Genomic DNA, 17,293 nt, shown 5'->3' on the forward strand with positions numbered 1-17,293 from the left:
AATAGCTACATGACATAGTTCTAAAGTAATAACATTGATCTGAGAGAAAAGTGGCGTCTGCGTAAGTCGAATCAACAAATTTGACTCAGGCCATTTCTTCACAAGCAAACAATACACGTAAAACTATTTCAAAACAAGTAACCCGCTCGGAAACTGAGCAGACACTCTCGCACCCCGACTGAGCTTGAGGGCAGCGGAGAGGGCTCCGGTCAGACTCCGCCCCAGCAGCCGACTCGAAATAGAACGGTCCGACGCAGTGGGGGAAAGCCCGCCCACCTGAGGCACGTAAACACACATGGCACTGTCACGCGGCAACAGACGCCCCCGCGCACACCAGCATCCAGCGTGCGCGTGTCCGGAAGCCAAGATGGCGGTGTTCTCAGAGGTGGTCGTCGGGTGGTGTATCTTCGGGGTGCTGTTACTGGTAGGCAGGCGCTGCTGACTTTCTGCTTACGGAAACCAGTTATCTCCCCGCTTGCAGGATGTGCCGTCACGTCCGACCCGTGCTTGTCCCACTGCTGCGGTGGGAAGGAAAGCAACCAGCAGCCTGCCCGCACCCCGCTCTAAGTAAAAGCTACCCCTATCCTGTCATGTTCCATCCCTTTCCTTCCTCCTTCACCTCCTCTTCCTCACGCCTTCTCCACGCCCTTCTTAGTGTGTTTTAACAAGTCCTGCACTTCCCAAGCTGGTTGTGGATAGAGAGAAACAGTGTTTCTAACGCATATGTAATTAATTTCTCTAACCATGGCAAAGCTGTACTTAATGCACAGTTTCCAAATGAATTTATTTGTTTGTTAGTTATGAGTTAGTTTCGCCTAGACTGGATTGTCCCTGATTCTGGTTTTCAAGGCTGTCAGGTGGGGAAAGATCTTTTGAAATTTAGACTCGGGGTCGGATCGTATATCTTATTTGTTACTTTTACATCTAAGTTTATATAAGGTCGGTATTAAAATTGCAGATGATATTTTTACTGAGATAACATCATACATTTGTGACTACTTCTTCAGAGTTGTAAAAATTATAGAGGTGGAAAGGACCTAGTCCAAACCACTGGGAAATTGTGGAAACTGTTTTTAAATTCAAGTAATTAGTGTTTATTTTTCTGAAATATTTTGTTTGTTTTTTAAAATAAGAACAGGACAGATAGAGGTGGTACTCATTCTCAGGTGCTGAGTCAACTTCGGACTGAATGACAACCTGGGTGAGAAGGGTTTAAAAATAGTGTGGTGGACTCCCTAAAAAGAGAAAATTAGTTTAAGCCCTGGGCTGAGGTCTGGGTAAGGCCCTGTTCCCAACCCCCAACTCCAAGTAAATATTCAGCCTTTCAGGATTTACATGTGAAACCTGGTGATGTAGTGGGGTCCTGGAGTGGCCCCTAAGCTCTGGGCATTTTTTTTTAAAATGGTGCTGGCTGGCTGGACCAGGCCTTTGCCCTTCCATCCAACAAACTCCTCAGCTAATTTCGATCTTTGACAATGCACGATCTTAACTTTTTACTTAGAAGTATGATTTCCCTTTCAGTCCATTGCTATTGTAAATTATTTTATTGGTCCAGAGACTCCAATAAAATCAAACGACTCTCTTACCACAGCACTGCAGTCATGCATTGATGCTCCTGGTGCAACATACCCTAACTTTATCCTTTACATGCAACACCTAAAAAACACTATGGGGTCAATTTTAAGATCTGCGCGTGCCCATGTGTGATTCCTGGTTTGTGCACTTGGATGTGCCAGTTTTATAACATGCATCTGTTGCCACATGCATGTTATAAAATACTATATCTGCACGCACATGTGCACCGGATTTTAACATCCGTGAATGCATGTGCGGGCGGCCTGCGACTAGCGTGCATGGAGGGGGGGGGATTTTAAAAAGCAACGTACAGTGACGCGAGTAGGGCTTCTCCACTTCCTTCCCAATTAAGGAGCAGAGTGGGAGGGAACTTCCCTATTCCCTTATCTAACCTTCCTACTTTTTCCCCTCTCCTCCCCGACACCTACCTAATTATTTGAATTTTTTAAATTTTGCACCTTACTGCTCCGGAGCAGCAGTAGACTCTGTGCGCCAGCGTTTACTTCCCCGGGAGAGCGGCTAACCCCAGCCTGCTCCTTTCTTTGGGCCCGGCACTTTGGTGCGTAATGGGCCTTTGTAAAATGTGTGCAGTATGCACAGGGCCTGGCTGCGTGCGTAACCCCCATTTTTTTTACATGCACGGGCCTTTTAAAATCGGGCTGAATGGTTCTTGAAGAACCTCCTCCAACTTCTTGAACTTCACTTCTACTATGCCGACTAATACCCACCAAATCATTTCTCTGAAGAGGTTGTCACAAATGTATGATGTTTGCGCAATACAAATATCTACAGCATTCTCATTGATCTTATACAAACACAGATGTAAAAGTAACAAATAAGATATATGACCTGATCCTGACTCAAAATTTCAGAAGATCTTTTCCCACCTGAAAGCCTTGAAAACCAGGATCGGGGCCAATCGTCTAGCACCTCTCCCCCCACAACTAACATTATTTCCCCTCTATGCCACTTCTTCCCATTTCTCCTCTATCCTTCATCTCATTCTATTGTATTTTATCTATTTTTTTAACTTTTCACCACTCTTTTTTAATCTTTCTTCCATTACCTCATCTCATCCCTCTATTTCTCCTTTTCTTCCACTTTGCCTTCGTTTTTCACTACATGCTTTCCTGTCTTCTCCTTCTATGCCCACCATGTGTGTATATTTCCCTTTTGTGTCTCGCTTTCCTCTCTGTCTCGCTGCATTATGTGTATCCAATCTCAGCCCAACACACAGAATAGACAGGACCCAGAGAATTTTACGATTACATGCTGTCTCCTGTCAGTCAACCAGTTTGTAATCCACTCCACCATCTTGGCACCCACTCCCAAGCTTCTCATTTTATTCACAAGCCTCCTATGCAGGACTGTATCAAAATCTTTGCTGAATTCCAAGTAAATCACTTTGAGAGCTCTTCCTCTATCCAATTCTCTGTTTCACCCAATCAAAAAAATCAATCTGCTTTATCTGAAAGGGAATGGGTGTATGGAGACCCCTGCTTTTTTTTTTTTTTTCCACTTTGGGGTGGGTATTTGCTCAGGGCCAATGTCTTCTTTAACACATGGCAGCCCCACAGTCTTGGGGACGTCATCATCTGATATTTTTGCTAGGAATGCACCAAGAGCCAGCAAGTGTCGCAGGAAATAGTCCAGCTCTTGGAATGGGCGGAAGTAGATCTCCAGGAAATCTCTGCTTCCACGTTGTGGGGACAAGCCAATGTAAGAGTCAATTTTCTCATCAGAGAATGGGAATTGTCGGATGAAGCTTTCCAGCTCATAGTGGGTTGCTGGGGCCTATCATTTCTAGACTTGCTGGTCACATTGCACAATGTGAATGTTCTTCCATTTTTCAGTCGCAGGGGAGATCTGAAGTCCTTGGGCATCGATGCTTTTGAGAAGGAGTGGCTGGAGTACAAGCTTCTGAATGCTTTTCCCTGTGGCCCATAATGGGCAGAGTGATTCCGAAGATCGAAAAACACACGGAGCTGGTGCTTCTGATGGCTCCAAATTGGCCCAGGAGGCTGTGGTATGCAGATCTGCGGAGGCTCCTGATGGGCTCTCCTCCCTGTTAATGGGCAACAGGGACCTGCTATGACGGACCTATTCTTCGTGTAGCTCAGTTGCTGAAGCGTGGAATTTCCACTGTTTTGTGTTCCATCATCAAGCACAAATGTTCTCCCGTTTTTTTTTAGCTTACTTTCGGATTGAAGAGTGTTTGAGTCTTGGTGTGAGGAACGAGGCGTGCTTCCTCGTTTGGTTAAGATCCCGCTCACTTTTTAATTTTTACAGGATGGATCAATTAAGGGCTTGGCCCTTAAATTCTTGAAGGTGTAGGTGGCAGCCCTTGCCAGTTTCAAGGGTCAGGTGAATGGCGGACCCTTGTCGGCCCATCCAGACATAGCTGGTTTTTGAAAGTTTTGAAGTTTCTTCGTCATCCCTTGAGTATGCCAATGCCCTTATGGAGTCTTAATCTGGTTCTAAAATTTTGGCAAATTTCTCTTTTCGAACACTGTGTAGTCTCTCCTTGAGGTTAATTCTTGAAGATGGTGTTTCTCATAGTGAATTGTTTTGCGTGTCGGGTCCGAGCTGCGGGCTCTTCTTGCCAGGAACCATTCCTGCAGGTGGTCCTGCTTTGCACTGTTCCATCCTTTTTTGCCAAAAGTGGTCTTGGATTTTCATTTGAACCAATCGATTTCCCTGCCAATGTTGGACAGGGAGAGAGTTGTGGATGAATATTGTCTGTTAAGGACCTTGGATGTCATAAGAACATAAAGTTGCCATACTGGGTCAGACCGAGAGTCCATCAAGCCCAGCATCCTGTTTCCAACAGTGGCCAATCCAGGCCCACAGGTACCTGGCGAGTACCCAAACATTACATAGATCTCATGCTACTAAGGCCAGAAATACGCAGTGGCTATTTCCTAAGTCAATTTGAGTAAGAACAATTTATGGACTTTTCCTCTAGAAACTTACCGTATTTTTCGCACTATAAGACGCACCTGACCATAAGACACACCTAGGATTTAGAGGAGGAAAATAAGAAGAAAAAAATTCTGCTCCCATGAGGGGCTCTGTACAGAGCTCCCCCCTGGTGGCTGTCCGTGGGATATTTTTTTTTGATTTTGTTTTTTATAGTAAGGCAGAGAACATCCACACAGGTACTCACACTCACTGGTTTTTCTCTCCCTCACATAGATACATAGGCTCTTTCACACTCACTGGCTCTCCCTCACATGTACACATACCCACAGACAATCACACACTCAGACTCTCCTTCATACACACAGCTCTCTCACACCAGTTATTTTAAACTTTCATGACTGCTCCAAAGTTCAGTAATAAATAGTCAGGGCTATATTACATTGATTAGGAGAGCAATTTGCTCTTAATAGTTCAACAGGTAGCCACTTAATCAGCACAGGCAGTAATTCTATTTGCTTTCCATTAATTTCAGTTGTCAAACTGCTAATCAGTTCTGAAAAGCCACATTGCTTCATATGCAAGAAACATTTTATCAGAAATCACTGAAACACACAAAGAACCAAAAAAGCAAAGGTCTGTGTCATGTATTCTCCATCCCAGGCAGTATACTACCCCCATGACCCTCCAATACATCCAAGCAAATGAGAAGGAAATGGCCTGCAGCAACTACAAACCCCGATGCCATGTATCATCCTCCGCCGGCAGAGCCCAAGTTCCCCGCTGGTCTGCCGTTCCCGGGGTGCATCTCACTGCGAAGATGGGTGAGGCGCAGCTTGGACATCAGCTGTTAGAACCGCGTGTGCTATGGAGGCCCCTTCAGTTCAAACAGCTCCCTGCTGGTCTGCTGTTCCCGGAGTGCATCTTGCTGCGAAGGCTGGCTTAGCGCAGGTCAAATGCCAGCCGTCTGAACTGGAGGGGCCTCCATAGCCCACGTGGTTCGGGTGGCTGATGTCTGGCCTGTGCCGCGCCGGCCCTTGCGGCGGGGTGCACCCCAGGAGCAGCAGATCGGCAGGGAGCTTGAGCTGTGCCGGCGGAGGACGACACACAGCATCTGGGCCCATGGTGGGCCCATCTCCCTCGCATCTGTCCAGATGCACCAGAGGGTCATGGGGGCGGTGTGCATTTGACCTGCGCCGCCATGCTGATTGAGCTGAGTTGGGGGGAGGAGGAAGGGGACAGCGCGCGAGAGGGAGAGACGCTACATTCGCTCCATAAGACGCACAGACATTTTCTCCCCACTTTTGGGGGGAAAAAAGTGCGTCTTATGGAGCATAAAATACGGTATTCAAATCTCCTTTAAGCCCAGCTATATTAACTGCCTTAACCACATTCTCTGGCAATGAATTCCAGAGCTTAACTGGGCGAGTAAAAAAAGAATTTTCTCAGATTTGTTTTAAATGTCCTACTTGCTAACTTCATGGAGAAACCCCCAGTCCTTGTATTATCTGAAAGAGTAAATAACCAATTTACAATAGCCTGTTTAAGTTCTTTCGTAATTTTGTAGACCTCTATCATACACATTGGTATTGGAGGTTATTTAAACCTCTCAGGAAGACTGTCTGCCTGTTTGTTCTCCACAGTGGAGGTAAAAAGGGTGAGTCGGCATCCTGGGTTATGTTAGCCCATTGGGTTAAGGAGGTTATCATGGCTGTGTTTGTGGTGCTGACTAGCCGTTACCATTTCACTAGGGCTCAGGCAGTGTCATGGGTGGAGCTTTGATTGTTATCTCCTGTCTAGATTTGCTCAGCTGCAACATGCTCCTTAAGAGAAGGCACTTAGTGCCGAAACTTTCTCAATATTGGGAGTGTTTTGGGACTGAGATTTAAGCACCGTAGTCATCAAACTGAAATCTAAAGGAATTTTTCAACAAAAGATAAGTAATTAAAAAAATTATTTTTGGGAAAGATTTTAAGATTATAAAAATGAAAAAGTTATAGGTAAGAATTAGAAAAACAAAAAAATCATTTGAGTTATGAAAACATGGGGAAAAAATGTGATGTGAACTGAGTGCGATTCTGTATGATGCTGGTTGAAGCCCATTGCGGGCAAGAGCCTGTGCATTATTTGGTAAAGAGCACATCCTTTTTTTATACTAATTCCCATTTTTAATTCTAGTAGTAAATTTGTTTCCTCGTTGGTAATTCAGTCGTTTGATCTTTTATGTGAGGTTTTTTGCTGTTGAATTTATGGTATAAGTATCATATTCATATTTATCTACATGTTCTCACCTTAAATCTTCATTTTTTAAGAGGAGCTTTCTCCAGGAGACAAATCAGCTCCATGGGACAAGGATTCCTGGGTCTGGACACAAGCTTCCTCAGACATCTTATCTGTAGCCATACACCCTCATGGAAAGCGTTCCTCAGCTCCCGTAGCACTGGAAAAACAGTGGCCCCCTTCAAATCCACATCTGGCCCATCTTAACAGGCTATGGATCAGAATTCAACAACTATCATAAGGAATCTATTCTCATCTTGGTATCCAGGGATTCCGTCCCCGCATATTCTGGGTCTGAGTGGCGAAGGCCTGACTGTGCCCTTGCCTCTCTGGAGGCACCCATGTTCCTGACTCCAGATAAAGGGGAGGACTCTCAGCTGTCACCTTAGTCGGTCCATCTGGACTCTCCACCAGACCTTTCGCTCACCAGCTTGATGGGTACTCCATCAGACACCGCCAGAAGAGCCACCAGACCACTCTTCTCCCCCAGAAGATTTGACCTGTTTGCAGTTTGTGGAGAAGCTGGGTAATGTTCTGGGAGAGGAAGTCCAGAAACTCCTTGATCCTCTGTAAGAGGTTTTCAGAATTCTAAAGATTTTAGATATTCCAGCTTAAGCATTGGCCCTGCCTTCCTATAAAGTTCTTGATGCGGTGCTCTGAAAAATGTGGGAGTCCCCCTCTAAGCTCACAGTTTCCAGGAAATTGGATTTGAAATTTAGGTTGCAAAAGTCTGCGACCTATGGAGTCATTCAGCTCCCATCAGTGGTTGTGGAATCAGCAATGAAATGTACTAAAAAAATCCAGACTGCATGCGTCTACTCCTCTGAGGCAACACAGACTTCTTGATGACTTTACTAAGAAAACATTTCAAAGTGCAACGTTAACATCTAGGATCCCACATCAGTTTTATATGGTCCAGTATCTATTTGAATGCCTGCAGTCATTGAAGCCGTTCTTGTGCTCCAAAACGGGTTAGCTAGTTACGCCTCAACTGTATGATATGGAACAGAGGTTGTGACATTTGCTGAGGGCAGTCTGAGTCCTTCAAAACTTCTTCCCAAACTTCTGTCACCACCATTGCTGGTCGTCGGATAGCTTGGCTCTGTTCCAGCTCTTTTAGGGAAGACGTGCATGATAAGCTGGCAAATCTGCTGTGCTTGGGCAACAACCTGATTGGCAACAGATTGAAGGGGACAGTGTCCCAGATCAAAGAACAAAATGTAGTGGTGCAGTCTTTGTCGTCAATGTTGGACTCTCAGTCTGCAACAAAAAGATTTTACTATCCCTATCGCAAGCCTTATTATCATCTTTTCAACCATCTTTTCAACCATTCAGACCTCAGACATATCAACTGTTCAAACAACCTCGTATGCAGTCATTGTCAACTCAACCTAGGGGGTGCCAGAGGGATCGCAGACAACAGAAACTCTCACAGCTAACAATTCCTAAGCCCCCTCAGTCTTTTTGAGGCTAACCCAGACACAGCCTCACTTATCAGTGGGAGGCAGGATATGCCAGTTTTCCTTGGAGTGGAGTTGGATCACCTCTGATCAGTGGGTCCTAAGGATAGTGCGTGAGGGTGGTTGTCTGGGTTTTACCATCATACCCTCCCTTTGCCGTCATGCCGGCCACTTGAAGGATGTTTCTCAATTGTCTCTACTGGAGCAGGAGGTCCAAACCTTACTCCCATCAGCAGACCACCAAATCAATACAGGATACTACTCCCAGTATTTCCTTTTCTGAAAAGGCCTTTTCTAGACCTACATTCCCTCAACAAACACCTTTTGAACGGTGAAATTCAAGATGACATCCCTTAAGTTGGTCCTTCTGTTCATTCAGAAGAACGATTGGATCTGTTGTCTGGATCTCAAAGATGCTTACACATATCCTGATGCACCCTTCTGGCTGGCAGTTTCCTATGCTTCCCGTTAGCTTTGACTCACTAACAATATAAGGGTCCTATCCTTTTCTCAGCTCCCAGAGTTTTTTGTTTTTTTTTAACCAAATGTTTGGCTGTGGCAGTGGCTCATCTAAGATGCCAAGGAATCAGAATTTTTTTCTCTATATGGATGACTTGCTGATAGTCTCCACCAGCCAGTTGTCAGTGCAAGGACATTTGAAGACAATAGTCTCTAGGATTCCTCATCAACTATAAGAAGTCTGTACTCAAACTGACCCAGATACTGCAATTAATAGGAGTCAGGATAGACTCGATCCAATCTCGTGCCTTCCTTCCTCAAGAAAGAATCAAAAGGCTTCATCTCTGTACAGACTCGCTACGCAGATTGGTGATCACGGTGCGCCAGTTGCTTGTACTCCTGGGACACATGACATCAGCCATTCAGGTAGTCTCCCACACCTGCCTTTACATCAGACACCTCCAGTGGGGCTTAAAGTCTCAATGGACCCAATACTGCCAACCCATAACAAAGAAGATGGGACGATAACCTGTTAATTCGCATTTTCTTACAAAACAACTTAGGCAGTTTTCTTTAAAGTAAAGAACTTATTGCTGTTTATGGAATTTGGTACTCTGGATCCTTAATTGTGGGCTAATTAATGCAGGTTTTCTTTTTCTAGGAGTAAAGGAAAAGAAATTCAGAAAAGTAAACTTAAAACACTACACAGTCATTTTCTAAGGTACTGGAATCAGATCTCCACCAGCTGCCTGTAAAGTAGCAGAGAAAAGATGCCAGTCAAATGTTTTTCTTCTAACCAAAACTTTATACAGTTATCTCTGTCATGCCCATTTGCCCTTTGCCCTTATTTGGTATTACTTCTCACAGTTTTTTTTTGGTATCTTTTAACATTCCTGAGCCTTGAGCATACATCACCACAGTGCTTTGGTATTTACGTGTTACTTAGTATACATATAGAACCTCTTGATGTGATTTGGGGTTAAAAGGTCTTAAATCCATGTATAGGAAATAGTAAAGCTTAAGATAAAAAGGTTCTGTAAAACAAAATCAAAGGCTTTGCATACAGGTTTTTTCCTGAGACCATTGGAACTGCATCTGGGTCTTATTCTTCAAACCTTGTTGGACTCCATGCTGAGAGACATTCATTGGTGGCTGGAGCCGGGAGTGCTGGGAATGGAGTTCCCCCTCCGGAAGCCGCCCCACAATCTCATCCTCACCACAGACACGTGCACTCAGCAGGGTTAGGGTGTTCATTTTCTGTACTACAAAACACAGGGCCTATGGTTGTTAGACGAACAGTCCTACCAAATCAACCTTCTAGAACTCAGTCAGATACGCTTTAAGGGCGTTTGCTCATCTATTACGAAGCAATTCCCTTATAATTCACATGGACAATCAGGTGACCATGTTCTATGTGAACAAACAGGGAGGCTCGGGCTCCTGGCTCCTTTGCTGAGCATGGATCTGGGAGTGGGCCATCAAACTCAGTAACTTTGTGTGACATATTTACCCAGAATAGCAAATACGTTAGCAGATCGCGTTGGCAGAGTGTTTCACCCTCATGAATGATCCCTCAGCCAGTCAGTAGCTGACAAGATCTTCCTGCAGTGGGGTCAGCTTTGGTTGGATCTTTTTGCTACTGAACAAAATTGGAAAGTAGCATAGTTCTGTTCGGTCCGACCCAGCTGACTCAGGAAATTGTAAGATGCCTTTCTCCTGTCTTGGTCGACAGGCCACCTATATGCCTTTCCCCCGCTTTTCTCTGATCTCAGGAACAGTTCAAAAGGTGATCCAGGACAAGGCTCATATGATTCTCATAGCACCAGCATGGCCGAAGCAACCCTGGTTTGCGTATCTGGTGCAGTATTCCGAGACCCGTCTGATTTATATTTCGGTCAAGACCCATATCTCCTAACTCAAGGGGGCTTTCTTCTTCACCCTCTCCATTCTTCACGCCACCTGACGGCCTGGATGTTGAACGCAAAATCTTACAAGGTTTAGCTCTCTCACCAGGCATTCAACACATAGTGGCAAAGAAGCTCTCAACCACACGGAATTATTCCTTCAAGTGGAAAAGATATGTGCAGTGGTGTCAAGATCATTGAATTAGCTCTTTTTCTTTGTCGCCAAGGGGCCTTCTTGATTACTTGCTCCATCTTTCAGAATCTGGTCTCGCTACATCCTCAAGGGTTCATTTAAGTGCTATAGCTGCTTACCATAAGAGAGACCGAGATTCCTCGGTGGCTTCCCATCCATTGGTATATCGTTTGAGAGGCCTTCTTCACCTTCATCCTCCCATCAGACAACCTCCAGTGCCTTGGGATTTGAATGAGGTTTTGTCTGCTCTGATGAGGGGTCCCTCTGAAATTCCTCAATTGGAAAGTGTTTTTTCTTGTAGCTATCACCTCAGCTCAATGGGTGGGTGAGCTCCAAGCCTTGGTACACTTCTCGTCCTATTTACAGTTTTTTATAAAGATGAAGTAGTACTCAGGACGCATCCCAAATTCCTTCCGAAAATAGTGTCAGCTTTTCATATCAATCAAGCCATATCCCTTCCTATCTTCTTTCCTAAACTGCATGATAAGCGGGAGAGACTACTTCACTCTTTGGTCTGTAAAAGAGTTTATTTGTACTATAAACAAAGGATGCAGCCTCACCGGCACTCATCACAGTTGTTTGTCTCATTTGATCCCAACTCACTGGGCGTGGCAGTCTCCAAGAGAGCAATCTTCAACTGGATCATTCAGTTCTGCCATAAGTCCACTCATATACCATTGGCGGGATCTGTCAAGGTGCATCAAGTGCGAGCCACAGTGTCCTCCACTGTTCATCTTCGCAACGTACTGATTGAAGATATCTGTAGAGCTACTACATGGTCATCTATCCATACCTTCACCTCTCACTACTGCCTAGAACAACTGGCAGCTTCAGATAGCGGGTTGGGGCATGCAGTGTTGTCAAGTGTGGTTAGCCATACAGACATGTCCAATGGGGAAGTAGGCTGTAAAAGAGAGAGAGAAAAAAAGAGGGGAATTGCAAAGGAAAATGCATAGAACGGGAAGGGTGACTTAAGAACATAAGAAATTGCCATGCTGAGTCAGACCCAAGGGTCCATCAAGCCCAGCATCCTGTTTCCAACAGAGGCCAAAACCAGGCCACAAGAACCTGGCAATTACCCAAACACGAAGAAGATCCCATGCTACTGATGCAATTAATAGCAGTGGCTATTCCCTAAGTAAAATTGATTAATAGCCATTAATGGACTTCTCCTCCAAGAACTTATCCAAACCTTTCTTGAACCCAGCTACACTAACTGCACTAACCACATCCTCTGGCAACAAATTCCAGAGCTTTATTGTGCCTTGAGTGAAAAAGAATTTCTCCGATTAGTCTTAAATGTGCTACTTGCTAACTTCATGGAATGCCCCCTAGTCCTTCTATTATTCGAAAGTGTAAATAACCTAGTCACATCTACTCGTTCAAGACCTCTCATGATCTTAAAGACCTCTATCATATCCCCACTCAGCCGTCTCTTCTCCAAGCTGAACAGCCCTAATCTCTTCAGCCTATCCTCATAGGGAAGCTGTTCCATCCCCTTTATCATTTTGGTTGCCCTTCTCTGTACCTTCTCCATCGCAACTATATCTTTTTTGAGATGCGGCGACCAGAATTGTACACAGTATTCAAGGTGTGGTCTCACCATGGAGCGATATAGAGGCATTATGACATTTTCTGTTCTATTAACCATTCCCTTCCTAATAATTCCTAATATTCTATTTGCTTTTTTGACTGCTGCAGCACACTGAGCTGACTATTTTAAAGTATTATCCACTATGATGCCTAGATCTTTTTCCTGGGTGGTAGCTCCTAATATGGAACCTAACATCGTGTAACTACAGCAACGGTTATTTTTCCCTATATGCAACACCTTGCACTTGTCCACATTAAATTTCATCTGCCATTTGGATGCCCAATCTTCAAGTCTTGCAAGGTCCTCCTGCAACGTATCACAGTCTGCTTGTGATTTAACTACTCTAGATAATTTTGTATCATCTGCAAATTTGATAACCTCACTCGTATTGAAAAGCACCGGTCCAAGTACAGATCCCTGAGGCACTCCACTGTTGATAATGAGTTCTTTCACCCTTGTCCTTGCCCCTTCCGTTTCGTTTTTTTTCTTTTTATACTTGAAACTTGGGACTCCCAAATAGCATGGCTAATTCTGCATGCTTAATGATGGAAAAAAATCAAGTTTTCTTACCTTAAATTGTGTTTTCCATAGATAGCAGGATGAATTAGCCATGTGTATATTCCCTCCTCCCTGGACATGTCTGTTCTAATCCTTTCCAAGCATGGCACTGCGTCTATAGCTTTAATAATCATTGAGGAGACCGATGATTTGCTGCCCAGCAGATCAAAATTTTGTCCTAAAGAGAGAGAGTACACAAGAGCGCGGTCGAATGACATCACCCAAATAGCATGGCTAATTCATCCTGCTATCTACGAAAAACAATTTACGGTAAGCATACTTGCTTTTACAGTAGCCATGGACTGAGAGGGAAACAATAGTCCTAAGTAAAAATTGATTCAAAATAGCTGAGGGGTTTGTCAGATGGAAGGTGACTGAATCATGCTGTTGTCAGCAGTAAACAAATCAAGTAAATGTTGAAACGGACATAAAAAGGAGAAATGTGTGGAGCATGCCAAGTTAAAAATAAAAATAGTGGACAAATACTTGTCTTATGTGCAGACCAAGAAAGGGATTGGAAAAAGACCAGATTTGGCATGAATACATATGGTAAAGGAATTGATACCTGTCCATTTACAGAAAATATTTTGCATTGAACTAGCAAAACTCAAAGTGGGCAAGACAATTGTTCAGATGAGATACAACCCAAGATATTAAAGGAGCTTAGAGAGGTTCTTGAAACTCTACAGATAGTTCTGTAGAATCTTTTTTTTTTTTTTTTTTTTTTTTGGGAGATGGGCTGATTCCAGATGACTGGAGACCGGCAGTTGTTACCCTTCAGAAAAGTGGGAGTTGTGTTGAGGTTTGTAACTGCAATCCACACCTCAGTTGTGGGTAAATTAATGGAGTCACAACTAAAGAAAAGATAGTGAAATATCTTGGTTTGTGCAAGTTACAGAATGCGAGGCAGCTTGGTTTTAGTGGAAGATCATGTCAAACAAATTGTATCAATTTATTTGATTGGGTGAGCACTGGATGTGGTGTACATAGATTTCAGTAAGACTTTTGTCACTGTCTCACAGAAGGCTGATGAGCAAATTGAGCAGCCAAGGTGTGGTTCTTAAAATGTTAGGCTGGGTTAGAAATTGGTTGAAGGATGGGTGCAGTGATAACCCCACTTTCTTTGATATAGATTCCATTTATCTGTGTAGTGCCTCAGATTAGTACTGGGTTTAAATCTATTCAGTATTTTCATAAGTGATAATGTGGAGGCATTAGAAAGATTTGTGTTTTTGTGGATAATACAAAAGATCTGCAATAGAGTGGACACCTCCAGATAGCATAGCAAAAAATGAGGTACTGTGATCAGGAGTGTGGTAACTAAGATTTAATACAAAAAAGTTTAGTGTTGTCCATTTGGGGCACAGTGGTCCAAGGAGCAGTACATGATAGGGGGTGAGGTACTGATGTGCACCAACACGAGGTTATGTTGATACACATCAGTACCTCACATGTAGTGTGACATGTCACTAGCCAGAGGAATGCTAAGATAGACAGGTGTGGTATTAGCAGTAGAAAAATAGGAAGTGGTAATGACTCTGTACAAGTCATTAGTGAGACCTCATTTGGAGTTCTGTGTCCCATTCTGGAGACAGTATTTGACAATATTTCCAAAATGATATGGGTAGAGTAAAGGTAGTCCACAGAAGGGCTTCTAAAATAGTTCAGAATTTATTCCAGGAGCCCTGTGAAATGAGGCTCAGAGACCTAAATATGTATTTGCTAGAGAAGAAAGAGCAGATATATAAAATATATTTACATACATTCATAACAGGACAGGAAAAAAACATTCAGGAACTAGTTTATTCAGGTGCCTAAAACTTGGTGCCAGGGTAGCTAGGTGGAGGAGCTGTCTCTGGGCTGCAGAAGGAGAGAAAGTGGGAGGGAAAGGTTGGAAAAGAAGAAAAGGCTGTGAGGGAAAGGGGAGAGCAAAAAATAAAAACATTAAAATCTCCTGAAATTTTTTCCATACAGCTTCGAAGAATTTTGACTGTCTAAGTTTTGTAAATATTTTCACACCCCCTACTCAAGTCAAAATTTTCCATTGGAAATAAATACTACAAGAAGTGGAGAAATATTCAGAAACTTCAGCACCAGCTAGAATGATTAAGATCGAAGGAAACCTTTTTATGCCTTATAATTTACCTTTCTTTTTCTTTTATTTTTTTTTGCTCATTCCTCCTTCCATCTATCTTCTTCCTTTCTCTATCCTTCCGGGCACTCCTCCATGGATCCCTGTGCTTCCCTCCTCTTCTCCAGCCTCTTCCCTTCACTTCAGCCTTCCTTCTTCTGTATGACAGAGAGGTAGTGGGTAGCCTTATCAATGGTGCTGACGCCTGTTGGCAGTGTGGGTTGCGGCAGGGGCAGCTGGAGTTTACTGTTGAAATGAGGCTGCAAGGGGGTAAAATGAGGAGAAACATAAGGGACATTTTTTGCCAGAGAAAGGGTGATGAGTGGAGCCAAAAATACAATAAGAGATTCAGTTAAACGTGGGATAAGCAGAAAGGATCTTTAACTGTGAGGAAGTGAAGGCAAAGCCAGAAATCAAGTAGTATTGTAAAAAAAGGATAATGAACCGACTAGATGGGCTTGGTGATATGTATCTGCTGCCAGATTCCATATTTCTATATATTCCAGTGTTTCTGGTTTTGATTGCTCCTTTAGCGTACTGCATAATATCTTCAGTCAAGTTTTGTAATACTTAAATCACTACTAGATATTTTGTCTTGTATGTGTCTCAACTTAATTGTAAATTCTATGGAGTTGACTTTCAGTGTCCAACTAAGGTGTGGTGTCCCATTCTCTGCCTAAGGGTAAGAAAAAAGCTTAGTAAATTGGGCCCTTAATTTCAGTTTTCCCATTCACGGGGATTTGTTTTTTTTCTTTTTTACGATTCATTTATGTGAAAATAAATGTTTTCCTTCCATTATTCTATAGTTATCTTTGGCCTAGTTGGCTGCGTACAGTTCTTGTACTTGGATTTTCAGGCAACAAATTTGTCAGGGCTCCTTCTCTCCCAGATGCATGAAGAACACATTTTTAATATACTCTGATAGAACAAGAATTGTCCAGTAATCCATTAAAGCAGACCATTTCATGCTATTTTTTCCTGAAATGATATTACATTACACAATTTCTTGTCAGTACATTGTAATTTTTTATTTATTGAAATGTGGTTTTTTTTTTTTTTTGTTACACATTTTTCAACTGCAGAAGGGTTTGGAGCCATGAAGATGTGCAAAATTTTTTGTGCATCATAGAAACAGGTAAATGCCTTCATCTGAAAACTGCAGAGTTCTGTTCTCAGCTTAATGAGATGCAATAATTTTAATGCTAAATCAGGCAATAAAGATAGAAGGAACAATATATTCAAAAGTCTATACATTTCAATCATTGATTTGAGTTCAGTATCTATTATTAGCAGGAAAATCTCGAAACACAAAAAGCTATGTTACAAAGGGTTTGAAAATGTATTGTTGGACAATTTTTCATTTGATTTATAATGAATCCCCCCAACCTCCAGACTTTGGTTATCTGTATTTATGCAGGACAGGATTATTTAGAAGTTTTTAGGAATTGTTTGAATCCAGTTTTCTTTACACTTTGGTTAATGAAAAAATATAGATTCCTGCTTTACACTTTTCTTCTTTTACTTTTAGCAGTTGTGATTTGTTTTATAGTGTAACATTATAAAAGATAACCAGTGTGAAACTAAAGATATGACACTAGTAAGTGATGAAAAACATGCTTCTCCAGGCGAGGCAGATGCAATGAAGTCTGGAGCAAAATAATAGTTATAGAATAGAAATCTGAAACAAAGCTATAATCAACTTACAAAAACTGTTCTGAGAAGGTTTGTTTTAAGCTGACCAACCTTTTCCCACTGTAAAGCCTTTTTTTTTTTTTTCCAGGCTATTCTGGCTTTCTGCTGGGTATATGTGCGCAGGTATCAGAGTCGGCAGGAAAGCGAAGTGATCTCAACAATAACAGCTATTTCAGCCCTGGCGATTGCTCTTATCACCTCTGCACTTCTTCCAGTGGATATCTTTCTAGTTTCATTTATGAAATATCAAAATGGCACTTTTAAGGTATTAAATTGTGTTCTGAAATATCAAAGTTCTGGCATGATTAACTGTATGTTTGTCATGTCTTGTTTTTTTTTTAACCTGTTCCTTTTATGACTTTAATCTACCACAGACTCCACTAAGTGGAATTTTGTGTCAGATCTTAACATATTAAGATGTTTTGTGATTCTCCGATGAGAAGCAGCTGAAACAGAACCGCAGCCTGGCCATGTGATTCCATCTCGTGCTTGTATGGAGGATGTTTCCAGAGCTTTCTTAGGTATATG

General features: G+C 42.7%; 1 protein-coding gene across 3 annotated transcripts in view; it reads left to right on the forward strand.

The window, feature by feature from the left end:
• Positions 1-267: 267 nt before the first annotated feature.
• LMBRD1 (LMBR1 domain containing 1) overlaps positions 268-17,293 on the forward strand; it is a 591,116-nt gene continuing 574,090 nt past the window's right edge. For all 3 annotated transcript variants that reach the window (XM_029595663.1, XM_029595662.1, XM_029595664.1), the window contains exons 1-2: positions 268-424; positions 16,854-17,030. In XM_029595663.1, coding sequence (XP_029451523.1) covers positions 296-424; positions 16,854-17,030 — 306 coding nt within the window. In that variant the 5' untranslated portion in view covers positions 268-295. The remainder of the gene's footprint in view (positions 425-16,853; positions 17,031-17,293) is intronic.

This window comes from Rhinatrema bivittatum, chromosome 3, assembly GCF_901001135.1.
Source record: "Rhinatrema bivittatum chromosome 3, aRhiBiv1.1, whole genome shotgun sequence".
NCBI lineage: Eukaryota > Metazoa > Chordata > Amphibia > Gymnophiona > Rhinatrematidae > Rhinatrema > Rhinatrema bivittatum.